Genomic DNA, 21,385 nt, shown 5'->3' with positions numbered 1-21,385 from the left:
TTTGTTTTGATATCTAAATACAGAAGTGATTAATTATTAAAGATAAACAATATGAAAAAAGCCCTATAAACCTTCATTTTGTTTTTGATTTACATTTAATAAGTAGATCTGAAAGCTAATTATAATACTTCAATGAGTTTAGCTAAAATTTATCTTATTAAAGTGATGACACTAATTGGACATACAAATTTAGCTGCATTCCACATCTATATATGCAACTTTATTTAATACACTTAACCTCACCCTAAAAATAATTTTTCTTTTAGGGTCTATCCCAGCAGTAACCATAACCCTAGTCATAACAATAATAACCAGACTTACAATTAGGGCTATATCTGCTAGATGTATCCTCTCCATCAATGTTGTGAATGCATCCATTACCTCCCCTGAACACAGAATGTCATGTAAGTCCTGATAAATATTAGCAGGAATATCTGGGTTCATTTGGATTTTACCCACTATTCTCTCACACACAGTACTGTATGTATTTCCAGTTTTTATCACATCCTACAGAAAAGAAATTATTTCAACATTAAATAAGTACAATACAAAACTATATATACATGTATTTCCTGTTTTTTATCACATCCTACACAGAAGAAAGTTATTTCAACTTAAGGATAATACAACATTAAATAAGTACAATACAAAACTATATATACATGTATTTCCTGTTTTTATCACATCCTACAGAAAAGAAAGTTATTTCAACAACATTAAATAATTACAATACAAAACTGTATATACTTTAAAACAATGATTAAAACCAGAGAATTTATTGCATCTCACTGTTAAAAGAGTTTTGTCCATCATTTCTTGAAACACTGCTCTAGTGACCACAGGTCCATAGGTAAAAATTCTGTTCAACTGCTGCACTAGAACTTGATTGGAGTCAAGAAGTAGTTTCAGTGCCTGTTTTAGTTCTGAATAAACATTGGAAATATTGAAAGTTATTTTTAAGTGTTTTTACAGTAGTTTTTATACAATGAGCCCAGAAACTAAATAATTTATTAAATAACGCAATTGAGTTTTATAATTCAAACAGGTATAAAAATACAGCATTTAAGAATTTAAAAATTCAGCATTTAAGAATTCAAATTCTTAGAAAAACCAGCATATCATCTGGTAATAAAATTAAACATAGAACAGCATTCTAAATTTTGATTAAATGAGCTCAGAAACAAATAATTAATCTAATGATAAAATTGAACCTAGAAAAGTTTTAAAATTTAAATAGGTATAAAAAAAGAAGCATTTAAGAATTCATATACTTAGAAAAAAAACAAGTTATCATCAGATAAAAAAAAAATTAAGCTTAGAAGAGTTATAATGTTTAGCAAACAACAGACTGTACCTAGTGATTTTTCTGTGAATACAGACATGATATCTGCAGTATGCTGTATAAGTATAACCATTTTCTGTACAGTGGGCCAGCAGGATAAATTCTCCATTAACTCTTGGAAGTTGCTCAGCATATTTATCGTTGTACTAAAAGGGAAAAAATAATTAAAGTGTCATAGGTTTTCTAACACTCACCTATCCTATACACTAGCATAAACTATAAACCATTCTGCATCAGTTTTCAATAGTCTACACTAGATCTACATACTACCTAGAAAGTTTCGTGTTTAGCAGCCTGAATATGGTGGGTACCTCAATCTAGTCATAAAAAATAATAGAATCTAGATCTAGATTCTAGATCTAGATTCTAGTTGCTGGCCGGGATTCAAAGGGTCGCTTCTAAATATCATCCATAAGGAGATCTATATAATATATTTTCTATATAAATTATATAAATTTCATTTCGTTCGAGGGGGGGGGGGGGGCGGTAAAATTTTTCGGGGGGGGGGGGGGGGGCTTTACCCCCCCCCCCCCCCCCCCCCCCCCGAAGAGATGCCTGGAAGAAACTCTGTTTGTATGCCGAGGTGAACCCTACTAGATCTAGATCTACTTCATCTGCCCTATGGATCGTTATTTCTTAACAGGGGGCGGGGGCCTTACTAACCTTACTCACTAAACAAACCTACCCGCCGACTAAACAAAGATAAGATAACTCATTATTTGTTTACCTTTCGGTGAGAGTTCCTGTTTTGTACAGCTGATCATAGATACCAATCAAATCAATTTTTGACAATAAGTCCATGGTTCCAAACAGAATTTTCCCACTTTCTTCACCTGCCAAGTCTTTTAAATCAGACATCAGCTCAGTTATTGGTGCCATAAACTCCTTTCATAAAAATAAATTTAAAATTATTAATGTAAAAATGCCATCATATTGTAAATATATAGATCTACTAGCCGTCCCGGCCAGGCCCTGCTCTGGCTTCTGTGAAAAACCTTTCTGTTAAAGACCATTACGTGTATGTTTAGTTATCATCATAAACCCGGCATTGCCCACCCAAACTAAAACCAACCAAAACCAAAATAACAAAACGCAAATAAAAGCTAACACAATTACAAATACAAACGAAAACAAAAACCTAACAACAAACCAACCACAAACACAAACACCAATACGAACACAAAGAAAAAAACAAACAAAAAAGCAAACGAAAACAAACCAAATCCAAACGCAAAACCAACCACAAACACAAACACAAACCCAACGAAAAAAACACAAACGAAAAAGCAAACGAAAACAAACCAAATCCAAACGCAAAACCAACCACAAACCCAAAGAAAAAAACACAAAAGCAAAAACAAACGAAAACAAACCAAATCCAAACGCAAAACCAACCACAAACACAAATACAAACACAAACCCAAAGAAAATAAAACACAAACGAAAAAAGAAAACAAAAACGAACCAAATCAAAACGCAACCACTAACGCAAACCCAACCTAAACACAAAGAAAATACTAACGCGAACATAAACGCAAAGTGCTCACGGGGCTGAATCGCCTGCTTCAGCTTAATAAACGACTATAGTACCACAACTTATTCATAGTCTTTTGCACTCACTTTAATGAACGTAGGCGCGAAACCGAACACGGGAGGCCCGGGACCCCAAATAGCACCCTTTCTGGGCGCCAGAGGACGCACCATGACGTCACCACCTGATTGAACTTGGTAAACGACTATAGTACATAACTTATCGATAGTCTTTTGAACTCACGCGAACGTAGATACCCTAGCGTACACCGGAAGGCCCGGGGCGCCAAATAGCACCCTGTCGGGGTGCCGGAGGACGCCCGGATTTGATTCACTTAAAGACTATAGTAACCTTTCTTATCCATAGTCTATCGCACTGTTCAAAACAAAATTATGCAGCATAGCGCTCACATGATAGCCCAGGGTGCCAAATCGAACCGTGCAGGGGCGCCGGCGGACGCGCCTGTTTCAATTTAGTGAACAAAAATGATAATACTCCAAGCTTATCCGTAAATGAAAAGAAATAAACGTATATGATTTGTAGGACCTGGCTTATTAAATGTTATTGATTTTTAAAAAAAATAATTATTCAACAGTATGTTCAGTGTATAGAATAAATAAAAGGCAGTATTAAAAATACCTAACTACATTGCACTTAATCAATCCCCGCTAATTATGTAATTATTTTTTTTTCTTAACACCAAAAACAAAGTAATAAAATGTAAATTCTTTCTTCTTAAGAATTTTTTTTATTAAAGGGAAGTAACCGTGCAGTCAATACATTTCCGACACAATTTTAGAAATTTTATAAACGTCGATACACTTTTTAAAAATTTTATGTCGTGTTCATAATTGAAAATTATTCTTCTAAGTAAATAGAATGAAAATTGTTTTTAAAAACTTTCAATGGTAATTTTTTGACTCGTAAATTTAGACGACTGCGCACGATAATTGATCTAACACTTGAATCCGTAGAAATGCCAACGATGCACATTTCTGTCCGCCACATACAGAACTGAGCTTTATATATTAGATTATTCACATATATTTTAAAAAACAAAAACTAGAACTAATATTCCATCAAATATAATTTTCTATATAATTTATACAGAAAACAGTATAAATTAATTAAGAATATAGTGAACAAAAAAAGCCATTTTAAAACAAAAAAGTTGTGTATTTAATATTTCACGTAGAGCAGCCTACCTTTGTTGTCCCATTCCATTTTCCTTCCCCGAGCTCAATAAAGTTAATCCCTAGTTGAGCAATGTTTTTGATAGCCATCCAGGCAGATGTATTTTGTAGATGTAGACTTGCCATCACGGGGTCTAAGCTTCCAACAATATTTTTTATTCTAAAGGAGACACAAAATGCCAAAATGTATTTTATTCTATTTATTTAATTACTATACAACCTAATGGAATTTGGTTATCCTCAGTCAAATATTCCCTAGGTTTATTATCCTACTCCTGTGAATATTTATTATCAGTGTTATTGGTAACGTTAGAATCTGAAATTTATAGAATGGCTGAAATAGACTAACAGAATATGGAATTGATTAAATCGTATCTCGTAATTCGACTAGGAGTATTTCCTCGAAGACAATTCCAAACCTAGACCTAACACTACTTTGTGACTAGGGTTACGTTTAATGTTAGGATTAGGCTTGGGGTGAATTGGTAACTGACATGGGGTAATTAATGTCCTATTGCAGTTGTTTGGGTGGGGGAACATACAGGGCGGTGGTGGTAATGTCCTTTTGACTATTTCAATATTTCTTGATGTTGGTGATGGTGATGGCAATGGTATTGATGATGACGATGATGTTGAAGATGATGATGATGACGATGAACATGATGATAATAGTAATAATAAGAATTATAATGATGTTGGTGATGATGATGATAAAGTTTATAATGATGATGATGATGATACTGATAAAGATGATGATGAAGAAGAAGAAGATGATGATGATGATGACAATGATGATGATAAAATAACATAATAACTTGATTGTATGTTTCAATGATGCTGAGAACTCAAATATAGTAAATTAATAGTTTAAAAATCTACTTGGTGAATCCCCCCCCCCCCCTGCTTGAAACGAAGTATATTAGCTTACAATGAAATAGCACTGTTGAAGTCGTTCAAGCCCACGATCCAAGATGGAATGCTTCTAATGATTTCAGACACATTGTCGATTGATGCAATGCTCCCAATGAGACCGACGACAGTTTTGGAGGCCATGATGGTTTCAAACATCTGAGCGACATCACCGAATACCAGGTTCATGGCGTTGTTATCTCCAAACTTCTCTTTGATGTCCTCCAACAGTTGTACCTGGCAGGTGTAGATAAAATTGTTTAGGAACTAATTGAAGTGAAGGTCCCTTCTCGAACCTGTTTATGGGACAAGTGAAGTAGAGTTCACCTGATTTTTTTTGTGTGAGCTCGGCAAACAGTTTCTTCCAGGCATCTCTTCGGGGGGGCGAAGCCCCCCCGAAAATTTTTTTACCGCCCCCCCCCCCGAACGAAATGGAATTTATATAATTTATATAGAAAATATATACTTTTAACAGTGTCCGCCCCCCCGAAGAAAGTTTACCGCCCCCCCCCCCCCGAAGATTTCAAATGCCCCCCCGGAGAAAAAAGTCTGGAAGAAACACTGTCGGCAAATCGAGGGATGGTGTGGTTAGCCCTATTCCCAGGCAACTTTGCTTTTTCTAACGTGAGTTAGGTACCCATCAGAGCTGGGTGGACACATGACCGTTCTATTGATTAAAACTCGGATTCAAACTCGAGACTTTCGGGTTAGTAGTCTAACTCTCTACTGCTAGGCTAAGTCGTCATGAACATTTAACCATTTAGAAATGTATGTTGGTCTACTGTAGAAAAATATATCAAGAAGGCAAAAGACAGAAAAATAAGAAACGAAATTGAATTTTTTGTCTTTTTAGGCCAGAATGAACGTGAAAAAAAGTTAGGCTATATCCACTGTCATTTTAGTTTTAAAATCAGGGAATAAGGATGTAAACTAATGTAATTTTCTCTTTGTTAGATTCAACATTATGCTGTCTTTGTTGATAATCACTGAACTCAGTTTAAAAAAAATATTTCAAACACTGCAGATTTCTTTTTGTATTGACTTAGTAGAGACTATTAGAACTTGCCTTTACTAAAACATATCACTCTTAATAATAAAAATCATCTTTCTATATCCTCTGGTAGAGCGATACGGGGCCATAAAAAAATAACCATTTTGGTAGAAAACAGGAGTGGTTCTATAATAAAATGTCATAAACAGTGATGTAAGCAGGATTTTTGTGTGCTTCAGTAATGAGTTTAGGAACGTACAATTGTGGTATTATGACATTCGTACTAATTATATGACGCCTTCAGGAAAAAGAAAACAAGGAAGACTAATGAAGACTTGGAGGCACGCGGCGGGGAAGCAGCTGACAGAGGCAGGACTGTCATGGGAGACTGCCAGGAAAATTGCTGTGACCGACAAAACTGAAGGGAGATTTCTGTGGCGGGCTCATGTGTCTTGGGCACAAAAAGTAAAAAGATAGCGAATAATTATATGAAAGGTGCACATCCACCGGTAGCTTTGTCATTTAAATTTTAAGAAACTATCAGCTTTGGGTTGATGAGATAGTAGTTATAGGCCTAACCCTCATACCCCCACCCACACCACTGAAATAAAACTATTACAAACAGGGCCGGCGCTACCTATAAGGCGAACTAGCTGTTCGCCTAGGGCGCTGTCCCTAAGGGGGCGCCAAAATGGGTTGGAAAAAAATTGAAAGTTTGAGGGAGGGGGGGGGGTGCAAATCGAAAGTTTGAGGGGGGGGGGTGCAAATCAAAAGTTAGAAGGAGGGGGGGGGTGCCAATCGAAAGTTTGTCCCCGGGCGCCGGGAAGGGTCGCTACGCCTCTGATAATACTGGGGCACGAAAAAAAATTGCAGGGGGGGGGGGGGGCGCTTTTAATAAGTTTTGCCTAGGGCGCTAAATAACCTGGCGCCGGCACTGATTACAAAATAAAACGACAAGAAACAACTAGAAGAGCCTCCCGTACAGCATAGATGAAGCTGGTAACGTTCATATTCTGGAGGATGGCGTTGGTCAGGTTTGAGACTTTGGTGTCACCCACGGCACACAGGGCGGCTGAAATCCTGCTCACGTCTGTCCCAACAGGGAACAGGAGGTAACTGCCGAGTAGTTTGGGGTCGCAGACGATCCCTTTCAGATCTGGTGCGCCCGTCAAATTCAGAAGCTGAAAACAGTACATAAGGTGAACGCGATTGCTCTAAACAAATTCTGAGAAATATACATGGTAGGCTACTTGATAAAAAAACGTAGTATCATATTAATATTAACAACTGTAGGTAATTAAGCCTAATGGCTGTGATTATTAGTTTCAATTTTTTTTCTGAAATAGACCGATTAAGCATAATAGAACCACGTTCTAACATTAAAGATTTTTGTTCATAATTTTATTTAAAGATAAACAATTTCCGAAAAGCTATAGTCTACAAAAATGCGCATATAGTACAGAATTTATTTTTTGCGTCTTATTAAGTAATGTAATGAGTAAATAATGCTTTCAGTAAACAACATTTTAAATTTAGCTTAAATAGTAGAACGATAAGCCCACATTAAGGCCCTAAACGTATAATAATAAAATTTTTGTAGGTCAAATAGTGTGATAAAATACTTACCATCCCTATTTTAATCTTCGAATTCATAAGAGCTGTTGCTTGTGCTCGCGTCAGTATTTTGAATTCGTTTGCAAGAATGTTTACAATTACGGACGGGTCACGAAAGTAATTGCTCACAAGTGTCAAATTAGCTGGAGAGTACAAAAACAAAATACTTGCTTAAAAAATGCTTTCATCTAAGATTTCAACGAGGCACAGTTGACTGTGTTGCTTTCAGTTGCTGAATATTTTGTCAAATTGAGTGCACTGTAGCACCAACGAGCAGTGTTTCTTTCAGGGATATACTTTTTGTGAGTGGGGGGGGGGGGGGGGGGGAAGTGTCATAATAAAAGGCTGCTAACCCGAAAGTCTTGAGTTTGAATCTGGGTCCCTGAGTTCACCCAGCTCTGATGGGTACCTAACTCATGTTAAGGAAAGTAAAAGCGGCTGGGCTAATTGCTGCCCACATCTGCCCTTCAAATGCCGAGGTCAAGATATATATGAACTCTACTTCATCTGCCCAATAGATCGCTTTACTTTTACTCCCCCCCTCTGGAAAATTTAGCCTGCTCCTTCCCACCCGAAAGTTTCAAGCCCCCCCCCCCCCCAGATAGAAAGTTTGAAAGAAACACTGGCAACGAGAGTTCAGAGAGCTGGAGAGACTTATAATATTCTCGACACTTTATTACTGCGACAGTCCATTAACTGATAGATACCAAGATATTTCTAAAATAATATGCCGACATATGCGTATTGGTAGCGCGCCATCCCCTGCCATTTTGGCTATTGATTTTTAACATGATTTTAACGAGCGTAGACCCAAAGTGTTATTTACAAAGGATCCATGACTCGCAATTCCATTTTAACTATAACAATTATATTTTTATCATGCTTGTTAACTTTTAAATAGTAGTCTTTATTTGTCAAATAGATAGCATTTTGAAAATAATTTTAAAGGCATAATGTTCTTAAATCGAAGCTTCCCCCCCCCCCCCCCGCTCACACACAAAAAAGACGATTCACAGAAAAAAAAATTGCTCACCTAATCCTGTCATAAGCTCATCATCTTGGACTACCTTCTTTAATGGGGTGAATAGGCCTGCACTTTTATCAGAGAAGGACAATATCTCTATTGTTTCATTTGATCCAAAGTAAGGCGCAACGTCTCTTGTTAATGCTTCAAAACTAAAAAAAAAACAAAATACAACTTCTGTAAATGTTCGATTAGATAGAATATAATCAAATGATATCTACTTTTATACATGCTTACATCCACTGTGGAATCCGTTTGATTGTACCTTTAAATTATTAGAGAGGGGTCTATGACAAATTCCCCAAAGACACTTGCCCGAATGCCGTTTTCCCAAATGGACATTTGCCCGAATACGACAAACGTCCAAATGCACACTTGCCCGAATACGACAAATGCATACGGATAAGTGTCCATTCAGGCATTTGTCGCATTCGGGCAAGTTTCTATTCAGGAAAACGGCCTTCGGGCAAGTGTCTTTCGGGAAAATGTCCAGATCCCATTGGAGAGGATGTTTACTTACTTTTTCGTTGTTTGTTCTGTTAACGAAAGCGTGGTTTGTGAGGTTTACTTACTTTTTCGTTGTTTGTTCTGTTAACGAAAGCGTGGTTTGTGAGGTTTACTTACTTTTTTGTTGTTTGTTCTGTTAACGAAAGCGTGGTTTGTGAGGTTTACTTACTTTTTCGTTGTTTGTTCTGTTAACGAAAGCGTGGTTTGTGAGGTTTACTTACTTTTTTGTTGTTTGTTCTGTTAACGAAAGCGTGGTTTGTGAGGTTTACTTACTTTTTCGTTGTTTGTTCTGTTAACGAAAGCGTGGTTTGTGAGGTTTACTTACTCTTTCGTTGTTTGTTCTGTTAACGAAAGCGTGGTTTGTGAGGTTTACTTACTTTTTCGTTGTTTGTTCTGTTAACGAAAGCGTGGTTTGTGAGGTGAAACAGTGGTTGTCCAGATTACAGATGAACCCTTGAAGAAACGAGGTGACTCCCACACTCGGCATGGCCCGGGCTGGATACTGACCTAACATTGATAGACCACGAGAGAGTTGTGAGTTTGTTGATAATACAACATACCTATCTGACCTAAACGACCCAGCATTGTTAAACGACAGGAGAGTTGTGACTTTGTTGATACTAAAATGGACTAACTGACCTAACATTGATAAACTACATGAGAGATGTAACTTTTTAAATACTAAAAATGTGTGTATAAATGAAGCCGTGTTAGAAATAAACAACACTAAACATTAGGAAACACAAGGAAGTTCAAACTTCAGAATAAAATTAACAATAAAAAACAGACAAAACACACACCAAAGAATATGAGCATATTTATCTTTACCAAAGTGGTCAGGGAAAAGATGGTGTTGGTCTTATATGTCATGTCAACACATTGTATCGTTCTTTAAACTTTTTGAGTTTTGATTGTATTAATATCTGTGGTTTGGTCATCTAGATACACTATAATATAACTGATGTACTTACAATTCTACTATAATACATCTAATGTATTTACAATTCTACTATAATACATCTGATGCACTTACAATCCTACTATAACATATATGGCACTTACAATCCTATTATAATACATCTGGTGTATTTCAAGCCTACTTTAATATAACTGATGCACTTGCTATCCTACTATAGTACATCTGATGTACTTAAAATCCTACTATAATACATCAGATGTACTTACAATCCGAATATAATACATCTGATGTACTTACAATCCTACTATCATACATCTGATGTACTTACAATCCTAATACAATACAACTGATGTACTTACAATCCGAATATAATACATCTGATGTACTTACAATCCTAATACAATACATCTGATGTACTTACAATACGAAGATAATACATCTGATGTACTTACAATCATTATACAGTACAACTGATGTACTTACAATCCGAATATAATACATCTGATGTACTTACAATCCTACTATAAAACATCTGAAGTACTTACAATACAATACAACTGATGTACTTACAATCCTTGTACTTGATTGGTGGTATCCCCTCCCTCATCAGCGACAACAACCCCACAAGCGCGACCGGCCATACCAGTTCAAGTAGTAAAATACTCTACAAAAACATCAAATCATTTGTTGAGGTTCAATCAGATCGATGGGTTAACATATGTGTTAAACTTATTTAAATGATGGTTACTGATGTATTCATTTAACATGCATGTCGATATCTTGACATGGGTATAGCTGTCTAGCAAATCACATATTTTAAATAAAATCTCTTTACTACGTTGTTTGTGACATGGAATTTTCTAGAACAATCTTTTTGGTGCAGCTGTTAGACTAATATAGTTACTTTTTTTGTTTAATTGTTTCGTAAATAGTGAAAGTATCGTGTCTAATATATTTAGCTGTCTCAACTACCCAGTAAACTAGCTAAATACTCATTAGGATGTGGATACTAAAGGAGGATTAGACGAGATTAAAGTGTTTGTCTGGGGATGGGGAGGTGGAAAAGTACTGTTTTGCCTAAACATTTTCGACGGTGTAAATCTGCAATAACACACTGGATCAATTTCGTATATTGTTGTTGTATATAGGAAAAAAATTATAGGCGATTTAACTATAAATAGCGTATCATTACTCTAAATCTAAATGATAGAATGCTTTAAGGAAAACAAGTACACTTTGACAAGGGAAACGTATTTGCGACGAATGATGTGGCATAAAGTGGATTTTTTTATCGATAAAACTACTAGGTAGTATACCAAGGTGTAAAAAATACATACTTTTTAAAACTGTAATGTATTGTAACTTACCTAAGACAACTACAGATTTAGAGAGTCAGTCGTCTGGATAGTTCAACTTAACTACAGATTTAGGGAGTCGTCTGGATAGTTCAACTTAACTACAGATTTAGGGAGTCAGTCGTCTGAATAGCTCAACTTAACTACAGATTTAGGGAGTCAGTCGTCTGAATAGTTCAACTTAACTACAGGTTTAGGGAGTCTGTCCTCTGGATAGCTTCTTAACTACAGATTTAGGGAGTCAGTCGTCTGAATAGTTCAACTTAACTACAGATTTAGGGAGTCTGTCCTCTGGATAGCTTAACTTAACTACACAATTTAGGAGTCTGTCCTCTGAATAGTTCAACTTACCGGATGGCGATACCGCAGGAGTATATTTTTCCACAGAAGCAGAAAAATCTGGCTTAATGCTGACAACATTTTACGTTCGTTTCTGCGCCCGCCAGATGGCGCTGAAACTTTTAAATCTGAAACAAAACATTGTCACGTGACCAAATCAACCAAGTTTGAATGTTTAAAATGAGAAACAAAATTTAAAAAAACTGGGGACAGCAAGGTCAGGCCGGAGAGCGTCTATGATTACTTCATAAGTCTTAGTCCCCAGGCTTATGAGGGTTGTTAACTGGGGACAGCATCTTATCAGATAGCTCTAAAATAAAACTGCTGCAATGCCGATTGCTCTAAGGTGGATAAAGGCTATGGAAGCAAACTCAGAAAGAAAACAGGCTGAAATCGGTGTCAACGGGCCGAATGTCTGATAACAAGTTGACACGTATTCTTAATTGTGTTTGGTGGAAATCCCCCTCCTATATAACAAGTTGACACGAATACTTAATTGTGTTGGCGAAATTCCCACCAATATTACATTTCAGAACGAAGAAGAAGCAGAAAAAAACGAAGAGGAAAGAAAAACATTGACCTGAATAGCACAGCACGAACAATTTGGTGACCTCGACCCACACCCGCATCACCCTACTATCGCCAATATATCAGGTTCATCGATACCTCAGAATCTTTACATTTGAATTTAATTATTTTTAAAATTACAATTATAAATTCTCCAGTTCCCAAATAATTGGAGAGTGTTCAGATCCTAATTTAACTTAATTATGTTAACGTACATAAAAATACTAAATTTTTTGAGTATCTAAAATATACTCTTTGCTATTATTAGTAAAATGACATAAATTATATGGTAGTGATTATATGGTAGCAATTGTTACACTAACTGTATCTTCTTTAATTATATAATTGTGTTTTTTAACAATCTTAACATTGGTTATAAAATTATTTAGGATTAACGCCGTGTTAATATATTATAAGAATTAATCGGTGTAAAGGCGTTTTTACCAAAGCAAAAGTATTGCTTAACGGTGCAGTATATTAATCAGAAAGATTATGTCTTTGCCACGATCAGCGTCAATACTGTAAATCTAATTGATCGTTATCATCGATCACTTGTGTGTAACCATTAGAATTTTAAATATTTATTTAATAGTTTATGTACCCAGCGGCGTCACTAAGTCGGGTGTCGCTCGGTGCAGTCCGCACCCTCAGAGGCGTAGCGACCCTTCCCGGCGTCCGGGGACAAACTTTTCGATTTGCACCCCCCTCAAGATTTCGATTTACACCCCCCCCCCACTCAAACTTTCGATTTGCACCCCCCCCCCCTCAAACTTTCAATTTGCACCCCCCTCAATCTTTCAATTTATTTTTCCAACCCATTTTGGCGCCCACTAAGTTCGGCGCCCGGGGACAGATGATCCCCCCCCCCCCGCCGCCCCCCCCCCCCTCGCTACGCTACTGCGAACCCTCGCCTTCGCCTTGCAACGATAATGTACGGACCCTAAGGGCGAAGCAACACAAATTATTAAGAGGCTCATATGTCATTATCCACCAGGATATGATGAGAGGAGGGGCTAATGTGCTACAGGGATGGGATGGGGGTGGGGAGGGTTAATATGAATTAGGCCGATTCTAGTCGGAATAAGATACGCATGCGATACGCATGCGCAATGGAGAGAAACTACGACTTAGCGGCGATGTTTTCGATGGTACTGCGCATGCGTGTGTTTACAACCGCAGAACCCTAATACCAACCCTAATCCTATCCTTAACCCTATCCCTAATCCTATCCTCAACACATCAGAAAGGATCAAGTTTAACACGGCGTTGGTGTGTTCACCTATGACAACACTAGAAAGTAGGTCAGCTATATCAATAAACAGAAAGGTGGACAGCTATCACAACACGGTATAAGTTGTTACGTCTCACCAAAACCAAAAAGGGGTCATCTGTCAACACGCTATATATGGGGTCATCTCTCAAAACATCCTAAAACACTATAAGGGAAGCATCTCTATCCACATTCTAAATGGGGTCGTCACATTACACTATATAGGGGTCATATCACCATATCCTTAAAGGAGTTAACTCTCAATACACTTCTCTAAAAGGGTTCATCTCTCACCACACCCTGAAGGGAGTAAATATCACTATATAGTAATAAGGGTCAAATACTACCACATCGGTAAACTTTCTTCGGGGAGGCGGATACTGTTAAAAGTATATATTTTTCTATACAAATTATATAAATTTCATTTCGTTCGGGGGGGGGGGGGGCGGTAAAAATTTTTCGGGGGGGGGGGGGGGCTTAGCCCCCCTTGAAGAGATGCCTGGAAGAAACTCTGCTCCACGCCCTGTAATAGAACACTTCAGCAATCTCCAGTACAAGCTAACAGTAGGATGGGGGGGGGGGGGGCAACTTTCAGAACAATATAAGGGGAGGGGGGTATCTCTTCACATTCTAAAAGCGGTCATCACCTTACACTATAAAGGGGTCATCTCTCACCATATCCTAAAAGGGGGTCACATATTACTATTGAGTAATAGGGGTCAACTCTCACCCCCTTCTAAAAGGGTCAACTACACACCGTGATCATGCTACTGGTACAGAAAACTCCAGCAAGTTCCAATACAAGGTAAGGGGGGGTGGGGACTCTAAAAAAATAAAAGGGGGTCAACTCTCTCTGCATTCTAAAAAAGGGCGTCACCTTACGCTATAGAGGGGTCAACTACACACCGTGACGGGGGTCAACTCTCTCTACATTATAAAAAAGGGCGTCACCTTACACTATAAAGGGGTCAACTACACACCGTGACGATGCCCCTGGTGCAGAATACTCCAGCAAGTTCCAGTACAAGGGAAGTTACCTCCCCTCTAGCACTGGAACTTAATGCGTTCTATCTTTCACGTTCCAGTGAATGTCGTGAACCGTCACGGTAGAAATGTGTTACCCAAACATTACCTCCCCTGTCAAACTCAATTCACGAGGCGATGACGGGGCACTAGAAACCAGGTCAAAGTTCACGTTTGATGTTGGTTTTTTCCCCCCTCCGTGGTGTAAGAAGCGCTAGGGTGTGAATTTTAAAGTTACAGGTAGCGCATGAGCAAAGTTAAGCCTTAATGGTAGGCAGTCTATGTTAAATCCCTCTTCTATGAACGCAGTCAAGGCAAGGCAAAAATAGCCTTAAGTAATTCAGTTACTTCCCTTACAAACTTTCTCACTCAGTGTTAATTCAATGCAAAAATAATAATACGCACGCATGGGCATATATATATACATATATATATATATATATATATATATATATATATATATATATATATATATATATATATATATATATTACGTGGGGGTGACACCATTAAGTGCCGCACCGGGTGCCACCCGACCTCGCAACGTCACTATATATATATATATATATATATATATATATACATATATATATATATATATATATATATATATATATATATATATATATATATATATATATATATATATATATATATATATATATATATATGTATGTGTGTGTGTGTGTGTAACACTTAAAGTGGAGTATTGATTTTTTTCTACAACTTTCATGTATGATGCTTGTTAATCGCCAGCAGTTAAAAAAAAATCTACATTGCATAGAAATGCGAGACGGCGTATTGCCTAACTTTACCATTTCACAGAGGAGAGCGCTGAATGCTTGAACAAACACTCGACTCTTGAGTTCTGATCTAACCGGGGATAGGTTTTGTAACATGTACTTAAGACCGACGCATTAAAACGTTTTCTATTTGTGTGGTAGACATTACATGTAATGGAGGTCCTGCTTGAGACAGGAAACTAAATCTACAGGTTGTAAGTTAATGGTTTAGAAATGTTAGGATATTTCACAATAACATTAGATAAACGATTAGGGAGGGGTCCATTACGACGTCATACCGCGGGTGGGAGGAACTGCCGGGCTGGTGGACTTTTGTAAGGATGTGTATCAAACGGATTTGGGAAGTGGGGATTTTAGAAAGTGTAATGACACATTTTTACACTACAGAAAGTAATGCTAGAAACTGAACATTAAAGCGTTATTGTACGTTTTTTTAAAAAAAAAGTTAATAGAAATTGATTAATATACTATTTATACTCAATGTTGACTGAGCTTAATGAATATTTAATATTTTAGAAAGAAATCAGTTTTAAAAATTGTGCAATGTAGAGTGAGTAGGGGGTTGGGTTGGGTAAGGTGTTTCTTCATTTTAGATTCGTGGGTCTCGAATTTTCATAACGATATACAACGATGGGGTGGGAGGGGTTGACGTTTAAAAAACGTGACGATGTTTTTGGACGACCCTAAGAGCTATATTATACAATAAAACGTAATAAATGTGCACGTAGAAATTGAGCCTCACTGTCACAATAAATATCTTAGAGATTATGTTGTACATCGTCAGCGGTACAAGAACATACAGTATAGAAGATTAAAATAGTTTAAATGTAACTTGACATTGACACAGATGTAAAATTGAACCCCACACCTCCTCAGTTATTACCGGGTTTCTTTCCGACATTTTTCTCAAGGGGTGGGGTAGAAACCTCATGGGGGTGAGGGCGCTCTCAAAATTTTCGGAGGGGAGCGGACTCTGGTTCGAGTTTTTAATATAAATTATAATTTTTTTCTTCTACTTCTTACTGTAGAGGGCGGGGATTAGTGGAGGGGGGGGGGGGGGGGCTATAGCACTCACACCCGAGTGTCGCCAGAAAAAAATTGTTAAGTTAGTACACGTGAGTTATATCAGAAATATAGAAGAGTAAAGGATGGTCTATAATTTAAAATGGGGAAGTGCTTATTAAAGAATCTACAAACCTACTTCCTATAGAAAAACTAAACCTTCACATAGATTACTATCTTAAATAGCAGGCAAACAAGTTCATGAAACAGGCCTTGGTGTATTTCTTCATAAAGACAAAGGTTACTATCCCAACATAATACTTCAACTTACGACTAGCGCTCCCAAATTTAAATGCGATTAAAAGCGATTAGCGGTCAAAATAACTACAGCCATTTTTAGTTACAACCTGGATCCTGTAGGTTTACCAGTTAACTTGTACACCGCCGGATGCTACAAAATGTGCAGTGTCACACCTGTAAAAATTTCACCTGGAGTAAAACCGTGAGGTCATATAGCCAAAGGCAAACACGCCACGAAGACCCCTTGTGACTCTAAGCATATTTGCCAAGTTTTGTAATTCCAATAGTCCGGCTCCAAGACGCTGTTTTTTGGCCCCTCCTTATAAAAAATTGATGCCATTGGAGTAAGAAATAATATTGTACTAAATGCATAAGAAGGTATAAACGTACATTGTCCTACATACTATATTCACCCCCCCCCCCCTTTCCACTGCCCACCCGTACAAAAGCTAATATTTAATCTCTATTTGCGTGAGTGTCTATGGGATTTCGGTTGAGCTAAATTTGTTAATCCAGCAATTTGATTTTTTTTTTAAATGGAGACCAGGGTACTGATTAAGTAAATTTTTGTGTCATCGATCAATCTAACACGGATTAGGGATTGGGATTATTATTTTTTAACCTGAGATTAGGATTATGTTTAATTTAGGACTTGGTTGACAAAAAGCTTAGATGCGATCTGATATTCGGTGATCTAATACAGATTTTCCTTTACTTTTAAAAACATCTACAGGGGCAGAATAATTTTCTTAAATTTTATTTTGTTAGATCCAAATGACATACCTAAAGGCTATCTTTTAGCATAGCTAGATCCGGAATCTGTAGCGAAACATTTGGTGATGATTTATTTTTTTAAAAAAGGTATTTTTCTCAGAATCCGTCAATTGCTACTTAGAAGGTTTTTCAAGTGGACTCCTCAAGTATTTGCTGAGGTCTTAGAAAAATATGTGGGGATGTTCTAAAAAGTTTGTGGAATTTTTAGAGATGTTGGGGTCGTTTAAAGGTATGTTGGGGTCGTTTAAAGGTATGTTGGGGTCGTTTAAAGGTATGTTGGGCGTTGAAAGGTATGTTGGGATTGATGAAAGGTATGTTGGGGTCGTTTAAAGGTATGTTGGGATTGTCGAAAGGTATGTTGGGATTGATGAAAGGTATGTTGGGGTCGTTTAAAGGTATGTTGGGGTTGTCGAAAGGTATGTTGGGATTGTTGAAAGGTATGTTGGGATTGTTGAAAGGTATGTTGGGATTGTTGAAAGGTATGTTGGGAATATTGATAGTAAGATGGGATTGTTGAAAGGTATGTTGGGGTAGTTAAAAATTCTGTTCTAAGTCTTTGATAAATCAGTTGGGGTCGCCGAAGGATTATTGGAGGATTGCCGTTGACAATATTGTTGTGGGTATTTGATAGTTCTGCTAGGATCGTTGAAAAGTCTTTTGGGATCTTTGAGATCTGTTATGGTCGTTGTAAGATATGTGGGGGGGGGTGTCTTTAGTAGGTCTGTTGTAGTTTTTAATAGGGCTGGTGGGTTTGTGAATAAATTGTGGTCTTTAAAGCTTTGTTAGGGTCTTTAATTCTTCGTTGGTGCAGTTTAAGTTTTGATAAGACTTTGTTTATGGAAATAAATAAAACAGCATTGAGCTCCCCAAATCCTACTCGTATATACGTATGTAACATAAGGGTTGGCATGGCGCTCCCAGTAGAATTGGGATATATAGGTAGGTATGTTTCAGTCAAAATCGTTAGTTTTTTCGAGGATATAAATTCATAGAATATGATGCTTATATATAATATGATAACAAATCATCGAATTATAAATATTTCGAGTAATGGTGAATTTACTACTTTTTTGGTACAGGAAATCGCTCAAAAGTTGATAGAAATCCACACATAGGATCTAATACTTATATTTTTGAAATTTTGTCTATGTAGCTGAAACAGTGCTCAAGTTTTCGTACTCACTCGGTTATAGGAATTTACACAAATTTTAAAAGATACTTTCGAATACGAACTAATAGTTACGTGCGAAATTTCATTAGACGTACTTAATCAGTGACCGTGTTTACATACACGTACACACGCATACAGAACGACAAATATTTACACAAAGTTATACAAATATATATATATATATATATATATATATATATTGCATGTCAAGTTGGCATGCATACATAATTTATAAAAAATATTTATATGGCATTTCAAGTCGGCATATATACATAAGTCAACTTTAAGCCAATATAATATAATAAGTACACATAGCCGATTTTTGAACCTTCTACTTTTTCTTCGAGGCAAATCGCCAAAAAATATTATAACTCACTAACAGGACGCTACATTTCACACGGCTCCTTATTAACTTGTTTAAAAATATATATTTGTGAAACATGCATTACAGATAATAATTAAAGAACAGTTTCTTTCTTATAAACAATATTTAGTAGCCTAATTGGATTATTGTAATTAGCACACAACTTACACTAAATCATACACTACATTACTAAAAATAACATTGTAGTTAATTAAAACGTTATCCTAAACTTAAACCTAAACTAAAAACTAACTACAAACAGAGTTTCTTTCAGGCATCTCTTCAGGAGCCCCCCCCCCCCCCTGAACGAAATGGAAGTTATATAGAAAATATATACTTTTAACAGTGTCCGCCCCCCCCCCCGGAAATTTTAGTCCCCCTCCCGATAATTTGAAGTGCCCCCCTCCCCCCATCGGAGGAAAAAGTCTGGAAGAAACACTGACTACAAAGATATAGGATGACTCAGTTCTAGCTTTGAGCTACTGGCTCAATATTAATATAAATTTTCTTCTCCCTCGTTATTGAAAATCATTATAACTATTACGGTTACGTATTAAATCAATCATTTCTTTAAGATTTCGCAGTACATGTATATGTCATTAGCATTTTAAAAGTAACCGGTCGTCGAAAAATTAGGTCATACCGAAGTCCTGAGTTAACCCAGCTCTAATGGGTACCAGACTTATGTTGGGGAAAGTAACGGCGGCTGGGTATAGTGGTGACTACACCATCCTTTTATATGACGAGGTCAAAGGGTCGCTACGTCTATAGAGGTACACTTTACTGCCCAAACTTTGTAAGACAATGTAGAACTGCATGCCACAGAGAAAAAAAAAAAGTTAAAACCTTTTTGCATACATCATCAATCTCACATGCTATAGTGAATAATATTTCCTCTAATCTGCATGGTCGCGCAGCCGATCAGTATTTTTGAACATGCCGCGCTGTCATTTCATAAAATACAGTTAATCTTATTTATTGCTTTTAGAACACAGAGCACAAAATATATGCTATGCACACTAGATTTTTCCCCTCAGAGGGAGTGTTAACAGTGACAATTACCTCTCGGACATACTCCCCCCCCCCCCCCCCACCCGATATTTCCAACTCGGAGCAATTACCCCAAGTCTATTTATGGATAAGTTAGGACTAGGGTTAGGTTAGATCTAGGGTTAAATCTTGGTTTGGAGTTGAGTTTAGGATTTGATGATAGGGTTAGCTATTGGGATGGATATTGGGGTTAAGGTCAGGGTTCTTCAGCATCAGTGGGGTGGGTATTTGATGGGGGGGGGGGGGGAGGGGTATTGTCCTAGACCCGAATCTGACACGTTTCATTATCATCAATAGAACATGACTTGCCCAACGAACAATCAAACGTCCCCGTGAGATTTGAAAACGGAGACTGGATCAAGTTATTGACTATGTTTATGGGAAATTTACAATAGCTGTTGATTGTAATGAAGATCCCAATGTTATTTGGCATATAAAAACCTTGTTATTTTGAGTGTTTGGTAGCTCTGATTATCAGGGGCGTTGCGAGGGGGCGGGGGGCAGTGGTGCGTACCGCACCGGGTGACACCATTTAGGGGGGTAACACCAAGGCAAAAAATAGCAAAATATATAGAGAAAAACTTGAGGGGGGTGCAAATCGAAAGTTTGAGGGGGGGGGGGTGCAAATCGAAAGTTTGATGGGGGGGGGGGGTGCAAATCGAAAACTTGAGGGAAGGGTGCAAATCGAAAGTTTGAGGGGGGGGGGAGGGTGCAAATCGAAAATACGCCTCTGGGGGGGGGGGGGTGACACCATTAAGTGCCACACCGGGTGACACCCGACCTCGCTACGCCACTGCTGATTATTGATAATAGTAAACAGTAAGTGATTCCTTTTCAAACTCATTCGCAAGACATCTGTAATTTTTTGAGATTGAATCTTGTGATGAGATACCATGTACTTCTGACCTTCAAGACTACAAGTCCACGGAACCTGATCTCCATTACTCATATGTTGATAATGTGATGACAAGATAAAGATTTGAAGTAAAAAAGGCATTTATACGTACAAGAATTCAAGCCTGGCTACAATGCAAGACCAAGCTTGAATATATGCAAATGATAGCGAGAGCTCCAATTTAAGGATTACATCAAAGAGATATCACCTCAAGACCTGTTCGTAGAGGCAAGAAGTCCACTTCAACCTCACAATCTCACAACCTGAACACAAGTTGTTGAATCAAATGAAGAACAAAGCAAGAGTTATGCACAATGTGCAAGAGAAATTATTGAGAACAGAACTGACTCTATATGTGATGTCTGCCATATTTGCGTATACTACATAACATCACGTAACTGCTTACAAAAACTTCATTCTTAGATGACTATACACTCATAAA

At 37.4% G+C, this 21,385-nt stretch overlaps 1 protein-coding gene across 1 annotated transcript in view; it reads right to left on the bottom strand.

Moving 5' to 3' along the window:
• Positions 1-21,385, bottom strand: part of LOC131952182 (uncharacterized) — a 38,909-nt gene that overhangs the window by 15,854 nt on the left and 1,670 nt on the right. Inside the window, exons 2-13 of the mRNA XM_059314743.1 lie at positions 11,737-11,852; positions 10,601-10,694; positions 9,489-9,618; positions 8,614-8,756; positions 7,593-7,723; positions 6,950-7,147; positions 4,995-5,212; positions 4,079-4,226; positions 2,070-2,227; positions 1,355-1,488; positions 790-923; positions 322-507 (exon numbers count right to left, since the gene is read on the bottom strand). Coding sequence (XP_059170726.1) covers positions 322-507; positions 790-923; positions 1,355-1,488; positions 2,070-2,227; positions 4,079-4,226; positions 4,995-5,212; positions 6,950-7,147; positions 7,593-7,723; positions 8,614-8,756; positions 9,489-9,618; positions 10,601-10,694; positions 11,737-11,805 — 1,743 coding nt within the window. The 5' untranslated portion in view covers positions 11,806-11,852. The remainder of the gene's footprint in view (positions 1-321; positions 508-789; positions 924-1,354; positions 1,489-2,069; positions 2,228-4,078; positions 4,227-4,994; positions 5,213-6,949; positions 7,148-7,592; positions 7,724-8,613; positions 8,757-9,488; positions 9,619-10,600; positions 10,695-11,736; positions 11,853-21,385) is intronic.

This window comes from Physella acuta, unplaced genomic scaffold (assembly GCF_028476545.2).
Source record: "Physella acuta isolate Inbredline_101_S28 unplaced genomic scaffold, ASM2847654v3 ptg000857l, whole genome shotgun sequence".
Classification (NCBI taxonomy): domain Eukaryota; kingdom Metazoa; phylum Mollusca; class Gastropoda; family Physidae; genus Physella; species Physella acuta.
This window is presented reverse-complemented; position numbering and strand designations above follow the sequence as displayed.